Below are 21,402 nucleotides of genomic sequence, written 5' to 3' on the forward strand. Positions count from 1 at the left end.
TTGGCAGATCTGACGAAATATACAGACCTTATATAGTATACATAATATATAGATTTAACATGATTAGAATCAGAACTAACACACATGAAAAATTAGTGGTCATTGCTAAATTCTTTCATTGTGATTATGAATGTAACTTATAGTAGGCCCAGAAATAGAGATTTAAAAATATATTCTAGCTATGTGCAGTGACTCATGTCTCTAATCCCAGTGACTCCGGAGGATGAAGCAGAATGATCACAAGTTCAAGGCCAGTCTACACAATTTAGCAAGACCCTATCTCAAAATAAATAGAAAGGGGCTGGGGGTATAACTCAGTGGTACAGCATCCTTGGGTTAAATCTTCAGTACCATAAAAATAACTAAGCAAATAAATGAACAAATAGGACTGAGGATATAGCTCAGTGGTAAAATTGCTTTGGGTTCAATACCAAGTATGAAAAATAAATTATATATTCATAGATCTGGAAATCTATGTAGGCTCAGTGAATCTTGGATTCAAGCTCTAGTATCAAAATATAAAATAAAATAAAAATACGTCTGGGGAATAAAAGGCAAGAAAACACAATCATAGTGCCAGGAGATTTGATGCCACAGTAGAAACACAAACAAAATACAACTGGTATACAAAGCAAGAGCAATAATGATACAGAGAAAAGAAAAATTAGTGTAATTTAGATTAGTCATATAGTCTTAATTTACAAAATAAACAAAACCAGGCAATGTAGTATCATGTTTTTATTGCCTGATGTCTTTTTCAGGAATTTGTATGATATTTTTCTATTTTACAAAATGATATTACAAACCACACAAAGCTGTTTATAAATCATATGTGAGTATGCCAAGGGTTTCTCTTCATATTGTAGTGTGCTAATTATAAACTACATTCAAAGCCAGACATATTTGAACAAATAAGATAACTAGTTTATTTATTATATTGTACAGAAATGGCTTATAGGAATAATTAATACTTCCTAAACATACAGATTAAAATTTTTCATTAAATGTATTATTAGTTTTGATTTTTTTTAACACTTTTTCTTTTGTTATTTCTTACTAAGGGTCAACTGTATTTGTTGGTAACAGACCAGGGATTCCTTACTGAAGAAAAAGTTGTTTGGGAAAGTCTGCACAATGTAGATGGTGATGGAAATTTCTGTGACTCAGAATTTCATCTTCGGCCTCCTTCAGATCCTGAAACTGTATACAAAGGACAGCAAGATCAAATAGATCAGGTAAGCTTATTTTGCCTTTTTTCATATTGTTTAAAATATTCTTTTAAATTTGGTTATCCAAATTTTTTGAATTAGATTCATTCTTAATTTCTTTGTGAGGTGTTCCTGATACTTCCTAAATAGGTAAGTGATCATTCTATATGACATTAATTATACACTTTGGCACAGAAGGCTTGATCATATTAAAATGTGAAGGTCATCATAAGGAGTTTGAATTTATTCCAATTGCAGTAAGGAAGCTATGCCAATTATTAAATATGAAAGTGATATGGTCTACTGAATTTTTGTTTTATTATTTTGTACTGGGGATTGAACTCAGGGGGACTTTACCACTAAACTACATCCCCAGTCTTTTATATTTTTTATTTTGGGTCTTACTAAATTGTGGAGGGTCTCACTGAGTTGCCTATACTGGCCTTGAACTTTCCACCCTCCTGACTCAGCCTGGGATTACAGGCTTGCTGCACTGTGCCTGACCTGGGTATTTTCACATTTTTAAGAAACAGAGGATGCTTAGGAAGGACAGGGATGTAAATAGAGACCAACAATTCAAGCAAGAAGAAATGAAGAGATTAAGCACATATTTGAAACATATTTTGACTAATCAGGACAGAAAAGAGGGACTCTAGAAGATAGCATATACTGGGCAAAGAGTAGTTAGGTTTTCTAAGAAAAGGAGGAGCAGACACAGCAGAGGAGCCCTAAGCAATAAAACTTTCATTTAGAACTGAAACAAGATTTTTTTTTTTTTTAAAGAGTGAGAGAGAGAGAGAGAGAGAGAGAGAGAATTTTTTAATATTTGTTTTTTAGTACTTTACACAACATCTTTGTTTGTACGTGGTGCTGAGGATCGAACCCGGGCCGCATGCATGCCAGGCGGGCGCGCTACCACTTGAGCCACATCCCCAGCCCTGAAACAAGATTTTTGCCTGCTATAGGCGGGCAGTTTTGGAGCTAAAGTGTGTTTATTACTTAAAATATGACAATGATATTAATTCTTCCCTGCTGAGGCATAAATATGGTTATGTTAAACTATGAACATAAATTTTGATAATAACAATTTAAGTGCATAGAGACTGTTCACTTAGCTAATATTCAATGAGAAGATGTATTACTGGAACTATAAACTAGGTCCTGCAGATACAAAGATAAATCATAGCCAAGTGTGGTGTCGCTTGCCTGTAATCCCAGTGACTTGGGAGTCTAAGGCAGGAAGATTGCAAATTCGAGTCCAGCCTGGGCAACTTAGCAAGACCCTGACTCAAAATAAAGAATAAAAATTGCTGAGGATGTAGCTGAGTGGTAAAGTGCCCATGGGTTCAAACTCCAGTGCATTAAAAAAAAAAAAAAAATGGTGGGGCTGGGGTTGTGGCTCAGTGGTAGAGCACTTGCCTAGCATGTGAGAGGCACTGGGTTCGATTCTCAGCACCACGATAAATGAATAAATGAATAAAGGTCCATCAATAACTAATAAAATTTTTTTAAAAAATCATTCAGTCCTGTCCTCAAAGGTGCTACAATAGCAGAGGGAGCAGAAATTGAACCAACTATTATTGCATATTAAGTTCTATAAGAGTAATTTGAATAGCAAGCTATGATGCATAGAAGAATATTTGATTTCAACCAATAACTTCTACATATATATTCTTCAATAAATATATAATATATTTAGATAAGTGTATAATTATGAAAAAATGTTTATTTGGAAAAAAAAGAATACTTGATTTCAACAAATGTTAATTTTCCTAGGACTTTTGACTTTTTTTTTTTTTTTTTAAATAGCTTTGATAGTAAATGTACTCATTTTCCTTCAGATGCCATAAAGAATTATATAGCCTCCATATAGAGGCTTAAGTAATAAAGAGAAATGTGTGAAATTTTTGTAACAACTATATGTAAAAATTAATGGAGCAGAGGAAATGAATTTGTAAGGTGTTGTGATTAGTGTCTGTGGAAATAGCAAGAAGGAAGATTCAAAACTATGGGACTTGGTAAAGAGCAAGTTGGAAACTGAAAAAATTTTGAAGGACAAACTCTTAATATTAGTAAGATACTCACTCATGAGTAAGTAGTATAAGTTCTTCACAGGAATGACCTTCTACATGTCCTCTAAGTTACTTAAATTCTCATTTTTGAGGGTAGATGATAGGTGCACAAAATAGTCAGTTTTCATTCAGCGCCAAAGTGGGTTTTAAGTCGAATAAAACCTTTTTTTTTTTTTTTTTTAATACTGGGGATAGAACTCAGGGCACTCCATCTCTGAGCCACCTCCCTAGCCCTTCTTTATATTTTATTTAGAGTCAGGGTCTCATTGAGTTGCTTAGAGACTTGCTAAGTTGAACTTTTGATCCTCCTGCCTCAGTCTCCTGAGTCATTGGGATTATAGGCATGCACCACCACACCCAGCTTTTAGGGTTTTTAAAAAAAGATTTTTTTATGACATTAAATGGAAAAGAAAATGTTGTAATAGAGGTGGGAGATGTTGAGTTTGTATGTGAATGTAGAAAAATATGGGGTTAATATATACCGTTTATATATATGTATGTATCTATATACTGTTAACAGTAGTTATCTCTAATAATATTTTGGCCACATAAAATTTTCTTATCGTTTTTTGAAATTCCTAAATGCATGTGTTCCTTTTGAAAATAGCGGAGTTTTCTTTTTTCTTTCTTTTTTTTTTTTTAAGAACTTTTCTATGTACTCCCCAAAGAACCCCAAACCCTGCATTTTTTTTTTAAGAGAGAGAGAGAGAATTTTTTAACATTTATTTTTTAGTTATTGGCGGACACAACATCTTTGTTTGTATGTGGTGCTGAGGATCGAACCCAGGCCACAGGCATGCCAGGCGAGCGCGCTACCGCTTGAGCCACATTTCCAGCCCCTTTCTTTCTTTTTTTTTTTTTTTTCGGAACTGGGAATTGAACTCAGGAGCACTCAACCACTGAGCCACATCCCTAGTCCTATTTTTGCATTTTATTTAGAGACATGGTCTCATTGAGTTGCTCAGCACCTCAGTCTCCCAAGCCACTGGGATTACAGGCATGTGCCACCACTCCTGGCTTTTTTTATTTAAAGCTTTCTTGAATATCTTTTTTAAAATATTTTTTAGTTGTAGATGGACACAATGCCTTTATTTTATTTACTTATTGTTTTGTGGTGCTGAGGATCGAACCCTGTACCCCACATGTGCTAGGCAAGCACTCTACCACTGAGCCACAACCCCAGCCCTTTTGAATATCTTATTTATTGCTTCTAGAAAGAATTTTAAATGAGTTCCTAAAATATTTTAAACAATGATGACTTCACTGAAATAAGTGCTTAGCTCCCCAAAGGAAATACTTGGCAATATAACTCATTTTAATATTTAAACTCTGATGGTTTTTTTTTTTTATTGGTGCATTATAGTTGTACATAGTCTGATAGGTTTTTCTTTTTTAAAGCCATTCTCAGAGCTTCATGAACACAACATTTATATTCATATTTATTAGTTCTTGAGTGAAATCTCAAAACTAAAAATGGTTATAATTCCTTAGGACTATCTTATGGCATTATCTCTACAACAAGAACAGCAGAGTCAAGAGATGAATTGGGAACAAATCCCAGAAGGAATCAGTGATTTGGAACTAGCAAAGAAACTTCAAGAGGAAGAAGACAGACGGGCTTCTCAGTACTACCAGGAACAAGAACAAGCAGCAGCAGCTGCTGCTGCTGCTACTACTACTGCTAATACACAGGCCCAGGTAAAAACAGTGTTGTGATTCTTACTGGGGATATAGCTCAGTTGGTAGAGTACCAGCCTCTCATGCACAAGCCTTGGGTTCAATCCCCAGAACCACCAAAAAAAACACACCAAAAAAAAATTTGTTGTGATTCTTAGATACAATCATCACTTTAGCAATAAAAAGTCTCTGCTTGAGGTAATAAAAAAAAAAAAAAGTTAATTAGGAACTGACTTTTGAGTTATGTTAGCATCTTAGTACCCATGGATTTTTTTACATTGTCCTAAATTTGTGGTTATCCTAATAATTTCTTATGTATAATTATTTTTCTGGAGATTCTGTATGCAAGATTTTTTTAAACTTATTTTTTAGTTCTTTACAGCTGAAACAAAACAAAACAAAAACCAGAAACCATTTGCTTTCTGTGAGGTAAATGTAGTCTGAGTTATTACTGGAACCAGATAGTTGTTGATTTACATTTCCTGCTTATTTTTTCTCTTCCTAATTGCAATACCCTGGACAATAACTCTCTTAACCTCATTTTCCTTCTCTGTGAAATAAAAGATAATACTCTTAGATTCTGGTGAAGAATTTAAAATGTTAGCACTTAACCCAATGTCTATGACATATACTAAGTATTCAGTGTAACTCAGCACATTTCTACTCCTCACTCCCTCAGTTAATGTTTAAGCACTGAAAAGAAGATGATTATGTGGGTTTCTAGATGTTAAATCTTATTTTATTCAATCAAAAAAGTACTCTCCTTCTTTTATATTATCTATACCATGTCAGGACTGTTCCTTTTGATCGGGGTATATAAGAAAGCAAGATGGCCTTTAAGGTCTGATGAAACTAAATATAGAGTTCTTCATTAGAATAAGTGTAAAATTGGGCCAGGGTTGTGGCTCAGTGGTAGAGTGCTTGCCTAGCATGCATGAGGCACTGGGTTCAATCCCCAGCACCACATAAAAAATACTAAATAAAGGTATTGTGTTCATCTACAACTTTAAAAAGTTCAAAAAAAAGTGTAAAATTTATTTCTAGATCAAATATTGAGTACCCCAATCTTAATAACTAAATCCTATCATGTTATAATTAGTTTTCTTATTTCATAGACTATACTTATTCACACTCAATTCTCACGATTTGTTTTTTTCCTTTTAAAATCTGTTTTAGTATTTAATGAAGTATTGAAGAACTATTATAGTTAACCAAAAGGCTAATGTATTCTTATAGTTCTTAAATTAGAAACTTATGTGTTAGGAATTCCATTTATTTGGAATAATACATTAATTATATCTATCCAGAATGGTATATTAACCATGTTACAGATACCCTGTAATATAACAAATTTGCATATCAGGATGTTCTTTTCCCTTTGATGATGCCCTTCACTCTTGTGGCTATTCTTTCTAGATAACTGTGATAAAGCGCCTTAGAACAGTTGAAATAATTTCTTGCTGTGTGTTTTTCTTAAAGCTGGGCCAGCCGGCACAAGCCTCTCCATCAAGTGGAAGACAATCTGGGAATAGCGAACGGAAACGAAAGGAACCTCGAGAAAAAGATAAAGAAAAGGAAAAGGAAAAGAATAGCTGTGTCATTTTGTAACAAGTACTAGCTTCTGTTGGAATCACCTATATGTGTTGAGAAACAAGACCACATGAGGAAAGGAAGAAAAACCGATAATACCGATAATACCGTCTGTGCCTGATTTCCCATTGGATTTTGTTCATGTTTTTCAGGGGAAAGGTTGTTACTTTGTTACAATCAGACTTCTTAAAGTCACACAATATACTCTTTATGAGCTGAAGTTTCATGTTACAAGTTGGAAATGCTGTGTTGTCGTTCATGAAGAATACTGCACTTGTAGCCAAATAAGCAAATCACAGCGAATTTTGTGTCATAGTGACATTCATAATTCATATCAGTTAGTAAGCTATTTCATCTTCTAACAATGAATGGAGGTATTTGATTTAGTCTGATTCCTTCCTGAAATCTAAGTATTAGCACAATAGTTTCTGAAATTTTTGCAACCTTAAATTATGATCTAATCCATGAGAAACCAGGGGTTTAATATGGAATTTAAAAAGAAAAAAAAATACAAAAATAAATAACAGGAATAAATGATCCTTAATTGTATATTGAACTAGTTCAGCCCTTGAACAGCTTTACCTTTCTTTAGTAATGTACATTTTAGATATTAAGAACAAATAATGGAGCTTGGATTTAATTTAGATAGAAAAAAATTAAAATAAAGATTTGTATTTCTTTTCCAATAGCAAAAAAAAAAAAAAAAAAAAATTATATAACACTAATACTTACAACCTGTCCAAATCACATATTAATGACTTTATAGTGTTGTGAAATTTTGAGGAATTTTTAAGTCGTTAAGTAGGTAATCTGGACCATAGTTACTATTTATTAACCATGTGACAAGTGAGTTTAAGGAGGAAACCACAGTGGATGCTAGGCCTTGTAAATATGAGAGTGTAGGAAAGTAGATAGTTCAGTGTCTACCTTTTTTTAGAATTACCTTGAACCTTAAATTTTAAATCATGTTTATTACTAGAAAATTAAATTATTAAAACCAACAAAAAAAGCACATTTCTATAAGAAGTAAAAGATAATCTCTGAGTCTAGTGAAAAGACATTAATAAAAATCAGAGTAGATAAGAGTTTAGAGGAATTTATGTAAAAGCAAGCAGATTTTTTAATAATAAACATAAAACATAGTGTTTATAAAATTCAGAAAAAAATATTTATTTAACTTTATTATGAGGCAACACATATTTTCCTGTATTTCTAGATATAGTTTGGACAACTATCCTTAATAGTCCTTTTTATATGCTTTATATTTAAAGTTTGTTTTTAGTCATTTTTGAAAAAAAAAAATGCTGCTGAAAGTAGTATATAATTTACATTCTAAGCCTCAAAAAATGTGTTCATTTAGGAACATCATAACATGACCTGAGCATCCACTTGGAGAGTATTTCTTGTGGTTTGGGGTGACAAAATTTTGACCACAAAAAAAAGTGATCTAGAATTTTTTTTTTTAAGTTATATCATTAACTTTCTCTGTGATCCAAAACCAGTTATAGAATGACTCTATATGTAAAAAGTAAAGTCTTATTTATGGAAGGAATTATTCTAAGGGGAAATAAATCCAGGGCCAAGCATATCTTTTACATCCTTCTATTTTGCATGTCTATTTATGTTACATAATTTGTTATTTCTTCAGATTTCCTATTCTAGAATGATAAATCATCAGAGAACCTGTTTGGGGTATAAAACTTGGATACAAAATATTTGGTGAGTCTCTTGATTGTAACCCAGAATATCTGGACATTGGTAAAGTAATCAGATGTACTATAGAACTCTCCATTGGCTTAAACAGGTTGATCTTAATCCGAGTTTACTCTTGATATCATTCTGTTGGTTGAAGGAGAAAACTCAAACCTCAAAGTTTGTTCTTCTCAGAATAAATAGTAGTGACAGTGCATTATATTTTAATAAAAAAAACTTGATAATTTACAAAAGTATATTTGAGGCATATTTTTCCATAATTATATACTTAGCTATTTATTACCCTTGAAGAATATATGTGTAGAAGTTATTGTTCTGTTGTTTGTTCCTATCTTCTTAATTTGTTCCAAAGATAATACTGCCATTCAGCATTCCCTCTAGAAGGAAAAAAAAAAAAAAAAAATCACTCAAAACCAGCAATGCTGCTATCAGATAAGTAGATGTCAATGTGTACTTACGAGAAAAAATTTTTAAAAATGCAGTGTGTTTGTTAATTCAGTCTTTTTCTATGTAATATTTACAAATCAAACTTTATTACATTCCTGGAATTCAGTTTGATATACCAATAGTAATAATGATTAAATATTTACTTTGATTACTGTGAGGGAAAATTAAATGTTCAATTCTATTAAAACAAACTTGTCAAAGAAACTGCTCTCCTTGCAAATATAACCTTAAAGGTTACAAAGAATCTAGAGCAATTGTGTCTTTATTTTCTTTTATTTTGCTTCAGGTAACAAATTATACATTCAGGCATTTCATTGCTGGTTTGCATTCAGAAGAATTTGATGTTAGTATTTTAAAGCAGTTTTTTCCATAATATTTTTTAATACTTGAAATTGTTACATATACACTGCTACCAGAAATTAGAATTTAAACCTTTTTGATTTTAATATTTATAGACTAGATCATGGGCACATTTGAATCAACCAAATCACTGTTAGAGCTAGCAAAAGAGGCAGATGAATGAATGGCTGTGGTCACCATTTTTTCCTCTTGCTTTTGAAAAGAGTATTCTTTACATTTTTATTAACAATATGAGCATTTTCTTGTCAAATCCCATTGCATCAACAATGCTGTGATTTACAGTAGTTTATTGATATTTACAAGCACTCATTGCATGTGCACATGTATGTGTATTTCTGAAGCAAGACAGCTTCTCAAAGCAATTTGGGAACTTTCCCTCAAATTTTAAAATCACCATTTTAAGAATATTTACACACCTGGACTGGAAATATGGCTCTACAGACTCTCTATAGACTGGGAATATAATGTTGGAACATGCATGAGGACTGGGGTTCAATCCCCTGCACTACAACAAAAAAGGAAAAGAAAAAATATACACACACAGACATAGACTGAACAGGATAGTATAAAGCAACTAAAATTGACATTAGTTATATGCCCATCCAGTGTACTTAGGTAAAGAAGCTTACATGTTTCAAGGTCAAGTTAGTATTTGAATGAAGCAGAGATTTAAATTTAGGATTAGCGTTTGGAATGTATCTTGTTTTATTGTCTTACATTTCTTGCACTTATCTGCTTTTCCCATATTATGTTTTGATTTCTTCCTCATACACCTTGATCTTGGCTTAACAAAGCAAGTTAATATCAGAGATTAACTGACAGAACTCAACATTAACCATTTTGTACTTACACAAAACCTTCTTAGTATTTTGTTTTCAATGAATAACAAACTAAGTTAAGAGATAAGAGATCTTGAGAGGAAAGGTTAGAAGGTAAACATTTAAGGAGAGAATAGTTGTGGTCCCTACATTAATGTTGGCATATGCAGCAGTAGTTGTAAAGTCCTGCTGAAGAAAAATTAAGGCAAGAATTTTCAGAATTGCCCTCAAAACATCTCATTTATTTAAATTTCCTTTTAAAAAGCAGTTTTGTAGTTTTGCTTAACGTTCTTATTCATTGTATCAGTTATTTTAAAATATGATGGAAAGCTTATAGGTTTTACCTATCACAGTTCTTAGGCATGCTGGAAACTTACTAATGTTTAATAAAATAATCTGAAGGCCCTAAAGACAGTCCAAAATTTTGTATTTTAAGGAACTGGATATGTAGAATTCTGGATCATTTTGTATTTAAAAATCTTTTTGTCTTGCCTTGGGCAAAGTTTCTGTGCCTCAGTTTACTCTTTACATATGTAGAGAATGCCCTTTCTCACTCTCCTTCTCTCACTTTCTCACTCTCTTCTTTGTGCTTTACACTCCTGAATAAAGGGCACAGTATAAGCACAAAATATTACTTAAATTATCACAAATATTACACATCTTGGTTCTTGTATGTGCAGACTTTTTCCAATGACAAGTCCTTTTTTAAAAAATACTGTCAAAATGTGTTGAATTATCTTGTCTTTGAGTATCGCATCATGTTTCCAAAATGTATTTTGCAGTTGCTTTCCTGTTCTGTAGACTAGTGTCAAAATCAAGAGTATTTGGGAACTATAAAAAGCATTTTAAAACCTATTTTTTTCCAGTATTTTTCACAGATTATCTTTGCTTTTTTCTCTGTGTTATAAAATACTGTCACATTGCTAATACATATAAAAGTTTTTTGCATGGGTGAAATTGATTTAGATCTTTCAAATACTATCATTTTAGGGATATTGAAGTTACTTGTGTTTTTTTAGTGTAATATGTAATTTGAGAATGTGCAATTAAATTCATTCTGAAAGTGAAAATAGTAAAGAAACTCATTGGAATTTTAGAGTACTTAGTTTCTCTGATAGTTTGATGTCTTTTGTTACTGATGTTCAACACTTCTAAAACTATTAGGAAAATATTATGAGGAATTGAAGTTATTTTTCTCAGGTAACAGTTTAAAATATACTAAATATTAAAATTAAAGGCTTCCTGAACAAAATATATTGCAAAATATAGGATGAATGTGAGGGCAAATTCATGTTGCTAGAACTTATTTTGAGGATCTATGTAAATTTTAATTCATGCATGTCTCTTAGTTAGTCTTGATGTCTTTGCCATTAGAAAATAGAATTTAATAAACTGTTATATACATATATATTTTTACATGAAGGATTCTAGTTTCTAATTTCTTCTGATCTCAAGAAAATCTTTAAAAAAAACAAAACAGGGTAAAATTTTCAAACTCTTGCCTGAAGTTCAGCTTTGTCCTGTTATTCTGAGAAAGGAGGAAATTTAGACTTGTCTAACTAGGAGATATTTTTTAGGGCATGGTACCATCCCAGGTAGGGTGTTAAAATACTGTGGCATAAATATAAAATTCAAGCTTTGAACTACAGTGGATTTAAACAATAAAAAAAGAAAATTCTACAGTAAATCTTCTACTTCACCTGATATTCTAAGAATTTCTTTAAACCAGTTAATTTGTCACTGGTAGCTTTACAAACTTTAGACCCATGAGCACTGTCCTTTGAGAGACAAGGATGCCTTATAAATAAGAGGAGCACAAAGCAAAATTCTTTGGAAGGTGATCCTTTGGATAAAGTAGTTACTTTACAGTTTTAAAAAGAAAATCATGAAACTGAAATGCCCATTTAAATTCACAAATCAAAACCAATCCAGTTGTGCATTGTAGTTGAAATAACTTACAAAGTAATTATAACTAATACAATGTGTTTTAAGACTGAGATTGGTATTTAATCTTTGAAGATTGTCTCAATTTTGTCAATGTTTTTGTTATTCTTTTTTACCTATTATATGAAGTAACCATTTTTCAGAGTACATAGAATATCTTAGTTTTGTAGATGTTTTTAAAATGGGGATTTGAAAAGCCTCCATTGTCTTTTGTTTTGCTGTTTTCCTCAATAAAATGACAACTATTGTCAAAGATCCATATATAACAAGTAAGACAATACATATGACAGAAGATTGGTGTATGATTACATTCATAGTAGCAAAATTGATTATCTTTGCCTATTAAACTTTAGAGGTACTCCAAAAGTCATTTCCTAATGCTAACTCATGTGAATCTTTTTTCTTGAATTGTGCAGAATAATTGAATTGAAAAATATTTAAGTGAATAGCAAGTGAAATGGAATAATGACTGAAGAAAAGTTGTAATCTTGAAATATAGCAAAAAAGAGAAACAAGTTTTCTTCTTCCACTTTAGTGTTGGACTAATTGGGTCAAAAATTTGTTATGAAGGCCTAAGGGTATGGCACATGGTAGAGCACTTGCCTACCATGCACAAGGTCCTGGGTACAATCTCCAGTACTTCCACAAAAAAAAAAAAAAAAAATTTGCCATGAGGAACTGGTAGTAGATCAGTGGTAGAGCACTTGCCTACCATGCACAAGGCCCTGGGTTCATCCCTAGTATCCCCAGTACCACACACACACACAAATATATATATATATATAATTTGCTTTGACATACGTATTTTCTTTGTGCCAGGCTAAAATTGGCCAGTTGAAAAAGAGTTCCTTCTCAAATAGTTTAAATATACATATTATGTTTGAGTGCCTTTTTTCCTCCTCCTTTCCCTTTCTATCTTAACACTTTTTCTGCTTCTGAAATAATTCATCTAAGCCTGGCCCAGGGCACACACGTATAATCCCAGCTAATCTGGAGGCTGAGGTAGGAGAATCACAAATTAAAGGCCTGTATGGCAATTAGCAAGACCTTGACTCAAAAAAAGGGATGGGGATGTAACTCAGTGGTAGAACATCCCTGGATCCAGTTTCTAGCACCAATAAATAAGTAAATTTGTTTTGCTTTAATTGCAATTCAATAATAATAATAACCCTAGAAATTAATAGGAAAGAGCATCAAAATACATTGTTTGAATAAAGACACCTAAATGCATTTACCCAGCTTAGTGCTGAACTGATTTCTATGAAATAAATGTATTGTTTTCAATGCTAATTATGCTAAAACTATTTAACTATGTTTTAACAAGTTTCAAAACTTCCATTTTTAGATGATACTCCTAAAAAAAGGCATATTGTATAGGTGGGAAAGTATAAAATATTTATGACAGAATTATTCAGTATTATTCAACATTTAATTTCATGTCTGTTGTTGTACCACAAGTGTAGTGTTGTTGTTGGATTAAAATGTTGGGTGTTTTTGTTATTATGCTTAAAACTGTAACCAGTGAATAACACCTGTAGTATTTTTTATTATAGATTATATTTTATTTCAATAAACTTTGATATTTAGACCAAACAGTCTCTGCTGTGTATATTCATCTTATTAAGCTTAGAAGAATGGAGAGAGAAAGAGCTGGCTTATTGATTCGCATTTACCTGAGTTATTCCTTAGAATACTTGGGCCAGTATTTGAAAAGTACAAGAGGTAGTAAATAAAGAAACAGTGATGCACCATATAATACATAATACTTCAGGTAACTGTGAGCCTTTCAAAGATAGGGATAATATCTTTTTCATTTTAATTTTCATGGTCTTTGGCACTTAGAACTCAAATATCTGTTTAAAGGAAACTTTTAAATGCCTATATTATGTAGTTATACTTGCCTGTGCTTTACATAGTAAGATAATTAAGTAGGGTTTTTAGTTTCTCCTTTTACATAAAAGTTATATAGATAGTATTCAGATCTTTAGTCCATAAGGCCCCTTCTGATTTTCCCTGGTTATCATCATGTCACCTTGTAGAGCCAATAGGAGAATAGTTAGAGAACAGAATCCTTAATAAAACTGTAGCAAGCAGAATTTTTCTTTCCATTTTGTGCCAATCTTATGGAGTCTCTATTCACTTTATATTATTCTATGAAGTAGGCATTTCATTTGTTGGAACTGTGATCTGAAACCAAGATGTCTGATCCAAGAGCCTGTACAAGCACATTTATCTGCAAGGATTCAAATAAGTCTAGGCCATATCTATGTTCAAATTCTGACTCTGGACTTTTTAATTTGTATCTATTTCATATTCTACAGGAATGTTCCAATTTAAGCCTATAGCTAGGTGTGGTGGCATGTGACTGTAGTCCTGACTGCTGTGGAGGCTGAGGCAAGAGGCTCAGAAATTCAAAGCCAGACTGAGCAAATTAGCAAAACCCTATCTCAAAACTTTAAAGTGTTGAGGATGTAGCTTAGTGGTATAGCACCCCTGGGTTCAAACTCAGTGTCACACACAAAAGAAGAAATAAAATCCTTCTGTTATTTTTGTTGAGCTTGTATTAAATCTATAGATCAATTTGTAGATAATAATTAACATTTTAATATTTAATCTCAATCCAATGAATATGATTATAAATTAAATTTCATCAAAATTTAAAATGTTTGGGGTTGGATATAAAGATCAATAAAATGTTGGGATTGGGTAGAGCATTGCCTGGCATATACAAGGTCCTGGGTTCAATCCCCAGCACTACACACACACATACACACAGAAATTATAATGTTTATACTCCTAAAGACACCTAAGAAACTGAAAAGGCAAACTATGAACTGAAAAAAAATTTTGAAATATGTTTGTTTGAAAATGCTTTATATCAGCATACAATGAACTCTTAAAATTAATATGAAGGAAAAACAAAAAATGGCCAAAGTGTGACAAATATGCACAAGAAAAGATGATCTGCATCTTCAGTCTTTAGTGAAATACAAACTAGATCCACAACAAAATATAACCTACCAGAATAGCTAAAAAAAAGATCAATAATAACCAAGTGTCAGTTAAAATGTTAAACAACTGGAACTTTCTTACATTGCGGATGTGGATATAAAATGACACGACTATTTTGGAAAACAATTTAGCAGTTTCTTTAAAAAAGTGTCTCATGCCTATAATCTCAACTATTTGGGAGTGAAAGGATAAAAGAAACTGAAGTTACAATGTGAAGGACCAGGCATTGTAAAGCTGCTTCTAAGCTGCAAAGCCTGAGTTAAAATGTAAAGGACCAGGTATTGTAAAGTTTCTGAACTGCACTCAGAACCTGAAATTCCTGTGGCAGTTAAAGACAATACCCGGAACTGCCCATTAGATATGTGTCGAAATTCCTCCCCCCCTTGACCACCTAGTTGCTTAACAACCCGGACCCCAAGCACCTCAGCATCTACGCACTCCGGGGCCTAAACCAATCAGTTTGAATGTATACCCAGCTTTAGGACTGTCCTATCACCCCCACCCGACCTGTTCCTGCCAATGAATGTACTAATCATGTTTGAGAGTTGTTGTTTGATTTTCCCACGCCTCATGATGGTTTGCTCTGATGTATGCAAAGCCCCCGCCCTCCCCAGAAAGTGTACTTAAGCACTGCTTAACCCCTGCTCGGGGCTCTTGGCCACTCTCCCTTCTTGAGTGAGCATGGAGCCCCAGCTAGCTGGATCTTCAGTAAACCCCTTTTGCTATTGCATGAGATGGTCTCTTGGTGGTCTTTTCCTCTGTTGTTCACCAGTCCCTTACAGGAGTTGAGGCAGAAGAATCACTGGAACTCAGAAGTTTAAGGACATCCTGAGCAACAGAAAAAAGGTAAACATTGGGGCTAGGGATGTAGTTTGGTGGGTGAATATGTGCTTAGCATGTATGAGGCCCTGGGTTCAATTCCCAGCACCTTCTCCCTCCAGAAAAAAAGAAAAGTTAAACATATACCTACCATACAGTCCATTATTTCACTCTCATTTACCTAAGAAAAATAAAAGCATATGGGCACACAAAAGACTTATACACAAATTCAGAACCGTTTCATTGGAAAGAACCTTAAACTGAAAGTAACCCAGATGTTCACTTCCAAGTGAATGCATGACACCAAATTGTGGTTCATCCATACAGGGTGGAGTGTTGACTCATCAATTGAGCTGTCAATACCGGCAACAATTGGGAGGAATCTCAAAATAAGCATGGTGAGCTCAAAAGGCCAGATAAAAATGAGTTCATTCATATGGTTCAAGTTTCATTAAATTCAAGAAAATGCAAACAAAGCTATGGGACATAAAGTATATCAAAAAGATGTATAAGGAAGCTTTTGAAAATGAGAGGTATGTTTAATTATTATGGTTTCATCAGCATGTGTTAGTGATAATCAAAACATCAAAATGCTTTATGCAGCTTATTATATGTCAACTCTTGTAAGGGACTGGCGAACGACGGAGGAAGAGACCACCAAGAGACCGACTCATGCAACCGCAAAAGGGGGTTTATTGAAGTTCCAGCTAGCTGGGGCTCCATGCTCACTCAAGAAGGGAGAGCGGCCAAGAGCCCCGAGCAGGGGTTAAGCAGCGCTTAAGTACACTTTTTGGGGAGGGCGGGGACTTTACATACATCACAGTCTCCTTTAACAAATCACCATACACCGCGGGAAAATCAAACAACAATTCTTAGACATGATTAGTACATTCTTTGGCGGGAACAGGTGGGGCGGGAGTGATAGGTCAATCTTAAGGAGGGGGATACATTCAAATTGATTGGTTTGGGCCCTGAGATGCCTACGTGCCAAGCTACTCGGGGTCCAGGTTATTAAACAACTAAATGGTCAGGGGGAATATCTACTGGGCAGTCCCGGGAATTGTTCTAACAGCTACAGGAATTTCAGGTTTTGGGTGTAGCATAGGAACTTAACAATACCTGGTCCTTTACCTTTTAACTCAGGCTTTGCAGCTTAGAAACTTTACAATCCCCGGTCTTTTACACTTTAACTTCAAGTTCTTTTACTCTTACACTCTATACCTCAATAAAGTCATTTTAAAGACTTTTTCTAAAATTACAAGACGAACTTTTGTTTCTGACCCTGATGGAGTAACAAGGGTCATGGTTGTCCCACTACAAAGAACTAGAAGTTTGGGCAAAACACACCAAAGAACTGTTTTCAAACAATGAATACCAGAAAGTACATTCCTAAGGATGAAGAAATAAGTGAAGTTAACTCTATGGTTGCTCGATCTTTTTGCTTGGAAATATCTTGCTAATGGTGTGTGTAGGGGATTAAACACAGATCCCACCATGCTGAGAAGCAGGTGGGGGTTAAGAAAGTTTCACAGAGGCAGAAGCTAAGCAGAAAAAGAACCTCAAGCAAGTCCCTGTTAGCCTTTGTTTAGTATTGTGGGCAGTAATTGTAGGCAGATAGGGCATTGCTGGAAGAAATAGGTTTACTGGTGGTATTGAAGCCAGATTTAAAATTAGGCAGTCAGTATAGTTAGGTAAATCGAGTCTAATATTGAGTGAAATCTAAAATGGAGGCCATGTTGAGAATAAATTTCCAGAGAAGTTGAGCAACTCTTGAAATGTTAATGAAGTCCCAAGAAAAGCCTGAGGACCAAAGTCCATCCCAAAGAAATGTTAATGAACAGCCTCAGCAGATTTGAAGATAGCCCATCCCAAAGAAGTGTTAATGAAGTCCTTCCTGCCCAGATTACTTCTTTGGCCTACCTGTGTCCCACCGAAAACCATAAAATGGAGAGACACCCGAACTTCCACAAATTCCATCTCTTGGGTCCCCTTCTTCCTCCGGGAGAAGTCTTTTCTGCTGTCCTTTAATAAACTTGTAATTTTCCACTCTGACCTTGCCTTGGCAAGCTTCTCTGGTGTTATTCTTCAACATTGGGGAAGCAAGGACTGTCACCGGTCAACAGCAGTAACAGTATGCCTTTGGAGTCCATATTTTGTCCCCGGTGAGTAGAGTGCTATCTTACTCTGCTTCCTGAATGTCATGTCCCCAGCCACTTTCCTCCACACCCTTACACCATTATGTTCTGCCTCACTCCAGCCCAGAGCTATGAAGTTTCTCATTGTGGATTAAACCTCTGATACAGCAGCCAAGATGAGCTTTTCCTCCTCTTCTTGTCACTTATTTTTGTCACAGCAAAAAAAAAAAAAAAAAAAAAAAAAGCTGACTAAAACATTCATGCCCCCAGACCTGCAGGGGTATGGTGGTTGAAAGCTTAGAGAACAATAGCCAATCTAAATGAGGCCTCTGGAGCAAGGGACATTCACCCTGTCCCTGCACCTTACCCCACCCCCCACACTTTCACCCTCAGAATACCTACTGAAGCTACTAAATTGTTTAAATAATGCAAAACTCCTCAGCACTGTGCTTGACTCTTAGTGCTGCTGTGTAGCAATATGAGCATGTGGATCAATCACTATTGACTGAAACCCAAGTCACAGGACAGGCTTTCTTATTCCAAGGCAAAACTCCAGTAGCCCTCAACTCTAAGCCCAGATCCCTTGGAAATAGCCTGGGAAGAAATAGAGTTGAAAAGACAGTTGCATCCCAGAAAAGCTAGCCCCGCCCCTTCCCATAACTGCCTAGGTTTGCCTTATTAGTTATCACAGACAGAAACTGGAAACTCCCTTCCTCTCCCAGGAGAGAAAAGGCCGATCTGTAGTAGAAAATGCTTTCCATCTTCCCAGTTCTGGGTTGTGAGGCCAGCACTCCACTGCTGTGCCAACCTGCCTCTGTTGTAGCAAAATCCCTAACTTTCAGGATTATTGGGGACAGTATCCAGATACTCTCGCCCATGCCCCACTCAGGCGACGGGATTGGGGTCCTTCTTCTTAGAGTGGGCTAGCTGTGAATAAAAGCTAAGAAAGAGAAAACGGGGGAAAAAAAACTCACAGTACACGGGAAGTAAATTTTTGAAAGTGGGGGCAGGACAGCTCTTTGATCTTAGGGATCAAGCTTTCACACTGGAAAGACAGCGATGGAGCCCGCGCTTGCTTTATTTATATGGGGGGAACATCAAAGGTTTTCATTGGAATGTTCTTGTCCAAATAAGGTAGGAAGTGGGCAGTCCTGTTCCCAACAGGTTATGCCCAACTCCGGAGCTATGAGAGCTATCTCACTAGTACAGTGAAGACAGAGATCTCAGGCCTTGGGCAATCTGATATGCTTGGGAAATCCGGGATAGTTCCCAAGGAAAAACCTAAGTCTCCATGGCTCAGTACCAAGTAAATACCCCTCAAGTAGCTCACGGCTGGCTCCCCACAAGGTATCCCTGTGGCACTGCAACGGAGTTAATTCAAACCTATTTACATCCAGGTTCCTTAGCCTGGCCACACAGCCATTGCTGTGAGGAATCGGATTTGAGGCTTTATAAGCCTGAGGATATTTTTCTCTAAAGAAAAACAAAACTGTATAAATGTAATCAGGCTGGAGACCCACCCCCACTTGCTCTAGTAAAGTAGGCCTTCAAAGATGAAGCCTTATTAAATAAAACTTAATTAACAAATGGGTGATTGTCCCCACTGCTTCTCCATTTTTAAAAAGAAATTTTGTAGATGGACAGCATTTTATTTGTTTGTTTTTATGTAGTCCTGAGGATCAAACCCAGTGCCTCAGATGTGCTAGGCAAGTGCTCTGCAGCTGAACTACAGCCCCAGCCCCACTTCTCCATTTGATGGTCAAATTTTGGTTGTTCTTAAACCTGGAAAGAATGCATGACCCCTTTCCATGGATCATGCAAACTTCAAGCTGAGGTCCTATTCACTAAAACTGCCATGCTAATACTCAGCATTATTGAAATTACTAACTCCATCCAATCAGAAGCTGGTAAATAATTCACTAGTATAGATTTGGCTAATGTATTCAGTTCAATGCATATTTACACAGCTTCTCAGCCGCAGTTTTCCTTTGTTTTTGAAGAGACACAATACAGTTCTACTAGGCGACCCACGGGAAATAGCTTGGCCATCACATAGTGTCTGCAGACAGTGCTTTAACTGCATCCATCTTTCTCCAGTAGCTCAAGTAGGACACTATACTGAAAATTCCCTTCTCTGAGGAGTCATGTGCAATAAGGATATTCAAATCCAACATCATTTAGAACTTCTTGTGTTCTGCCAGCAACATAATCCTCATTAAGTTTTTTAATCTCACTGATGCTGCTATTTATAAGTCAACCCACCCCTTAAATGGGGTCCCCTCCAACGAAAGCTTCCAGAATCTATGCAAGTTAAAGCCAGAAGTCATTCCTTTTAGTACCTTCAGAGACTCCTGACTACAGTGGCTCTGGCAACTTCCTTTCAACCTCCTGAAGTCTCTGAACCATTCCCAAGGCCAAAAGTTGCCCATAAACTGTTTTCTCAGGCTGTGCTGAGAGGTAAACAAATTGCTAACCACCCATGAGGACAGCCCAGAAACAGAACCTACCACAGACTCTGAGCCTGTGACTCTCATTACTGCCCATTTTTTCATGGGTCTTGGAAATATTGTCCCATAGTGCAGATGACTGTTGAGGCCTTCTTGATACAGGATGGATCCAAATCTGGGCTCTCTGTAGAAGAGAGTGACTCCCTTGTCCCTGATCCCTTGCCAAATGTCACTCCTCCTCTAGGCCCCTTGGTTACCTGGGAAGCCCCTTGGGAGTAACAGTGGAAGCTCACAGACTGTGTGGACACATGGCCACCATCTTATAAACCAAGCCCAGTGGAATACAGCTGCTCTCCAACCCTCAACTGCCATGTTCCTGAAAAAGGATGGGTCCCAAGGATCAGCACAACTGGCCAAACTTCAAACAGTCATCACAGCACAGGATGCCCTGCTTAGCAAAGGGCCGGCTGCACATTTACAGATTGGTCATCGCCTAAGAATTGTTCCCTCCTCTTCATGGTAAACAATTCTGAGAATTTCTTGCCTTACAAAGATACAAAATAGAAATCAAAGTCACACACATAGGCTGGGGTGGTGGTTCAGTGGTAGAGCACTTGCCTAGCATGTGCAAGGTACTGGGTTTGATTCTCAGCACTGCGTATAAATAAACAAATAAATAAAAGTCTATCAACAACTAAAAAATATTTTTAAAAAAAGTCACACACATGTCCACATATACTAAACCCAACATGCAAGGCCTCACCAGACATGCTGTATCCTTTCAGAATTGTAGACATTACCAACAGCATAACTCTCACTTCTCAATATGTACAATGCTAGGCTTTTGGAAACTGCTTTCAATAGAACACTTCATCTCCCACAGGTTTAAGCCAACCAATTTAATGGGATGCCATGGTCTCTGAGTACTTTCTCCATTTCAGTAAAAGGACCCCTATATGGGTATCTTGCCCCAGGTTTAAATCTCTTTGTTGAACAACTCATCTTAAACCAACTTCTCTTTTTTCTTTTTTGGCATTGAGGATTGAACCCAGGGGGACTTTACCACTGAGCTACATCTCTAGCACTTTTTTTTTTTTTAATTTGTTTTTTAGTTGTAGTTGGACACAATACTTTTATTTTACTTATTTATTTTTATATGG

At 35.4% G+C, this 21,402-nt stretch overlaps 1 protein-coding gene across 2 annotated transcripts in view; it reads left to right on the top strand.

Moving 5' to 3' along the window:
* Window positions 1-11,329, top strand: part of Mindy2 (MINDY lysine 48 deubiquitinase 2) — an 81,236-nt gene extending 69,907 nt beyond the window's left edge. For both annotated transcript variants that reach the window (XM_076850857.2, XM_076850858.2), the window contains 3 exons: window positions 1,062-1,235; window positions 4,772-4,978; window positions 6,437-11,329. In XM_076850857.2, coding sequence (XP_076706972.2) covers window positions 1,062-1,235; window positions 4,772-4,978; window positions 6,437-6,565 — 510 coding nt within the window. In that variant the 3' untranslated portion in view covers window positions 6,566-11,329. The remainder of the gene's footprint in view (window positions 1-1,061; window positions 1,236-4,771; window positions 4,979-6,436) is intronic.
* Window positions 11,330-21,402: the final 10,073 nt, after the last annotated feature.

Source organism: Callospermophilus lateralis, chromosome 3 (genome assembly GCF_048772815.1).
Source record: "Callospermophilus lateralis isolate mCalLat2 chromosome 3, mCalLat2.hap1, whole genome shotgun sequence".
Classification (NCBI taxonomy): domain Eukaryota; kingdom Metazoa; phylum Chordata; class Mammalia; order Rodentia; family Sciuridae; genus Callospermophilus; species Callospermophilus lateralis.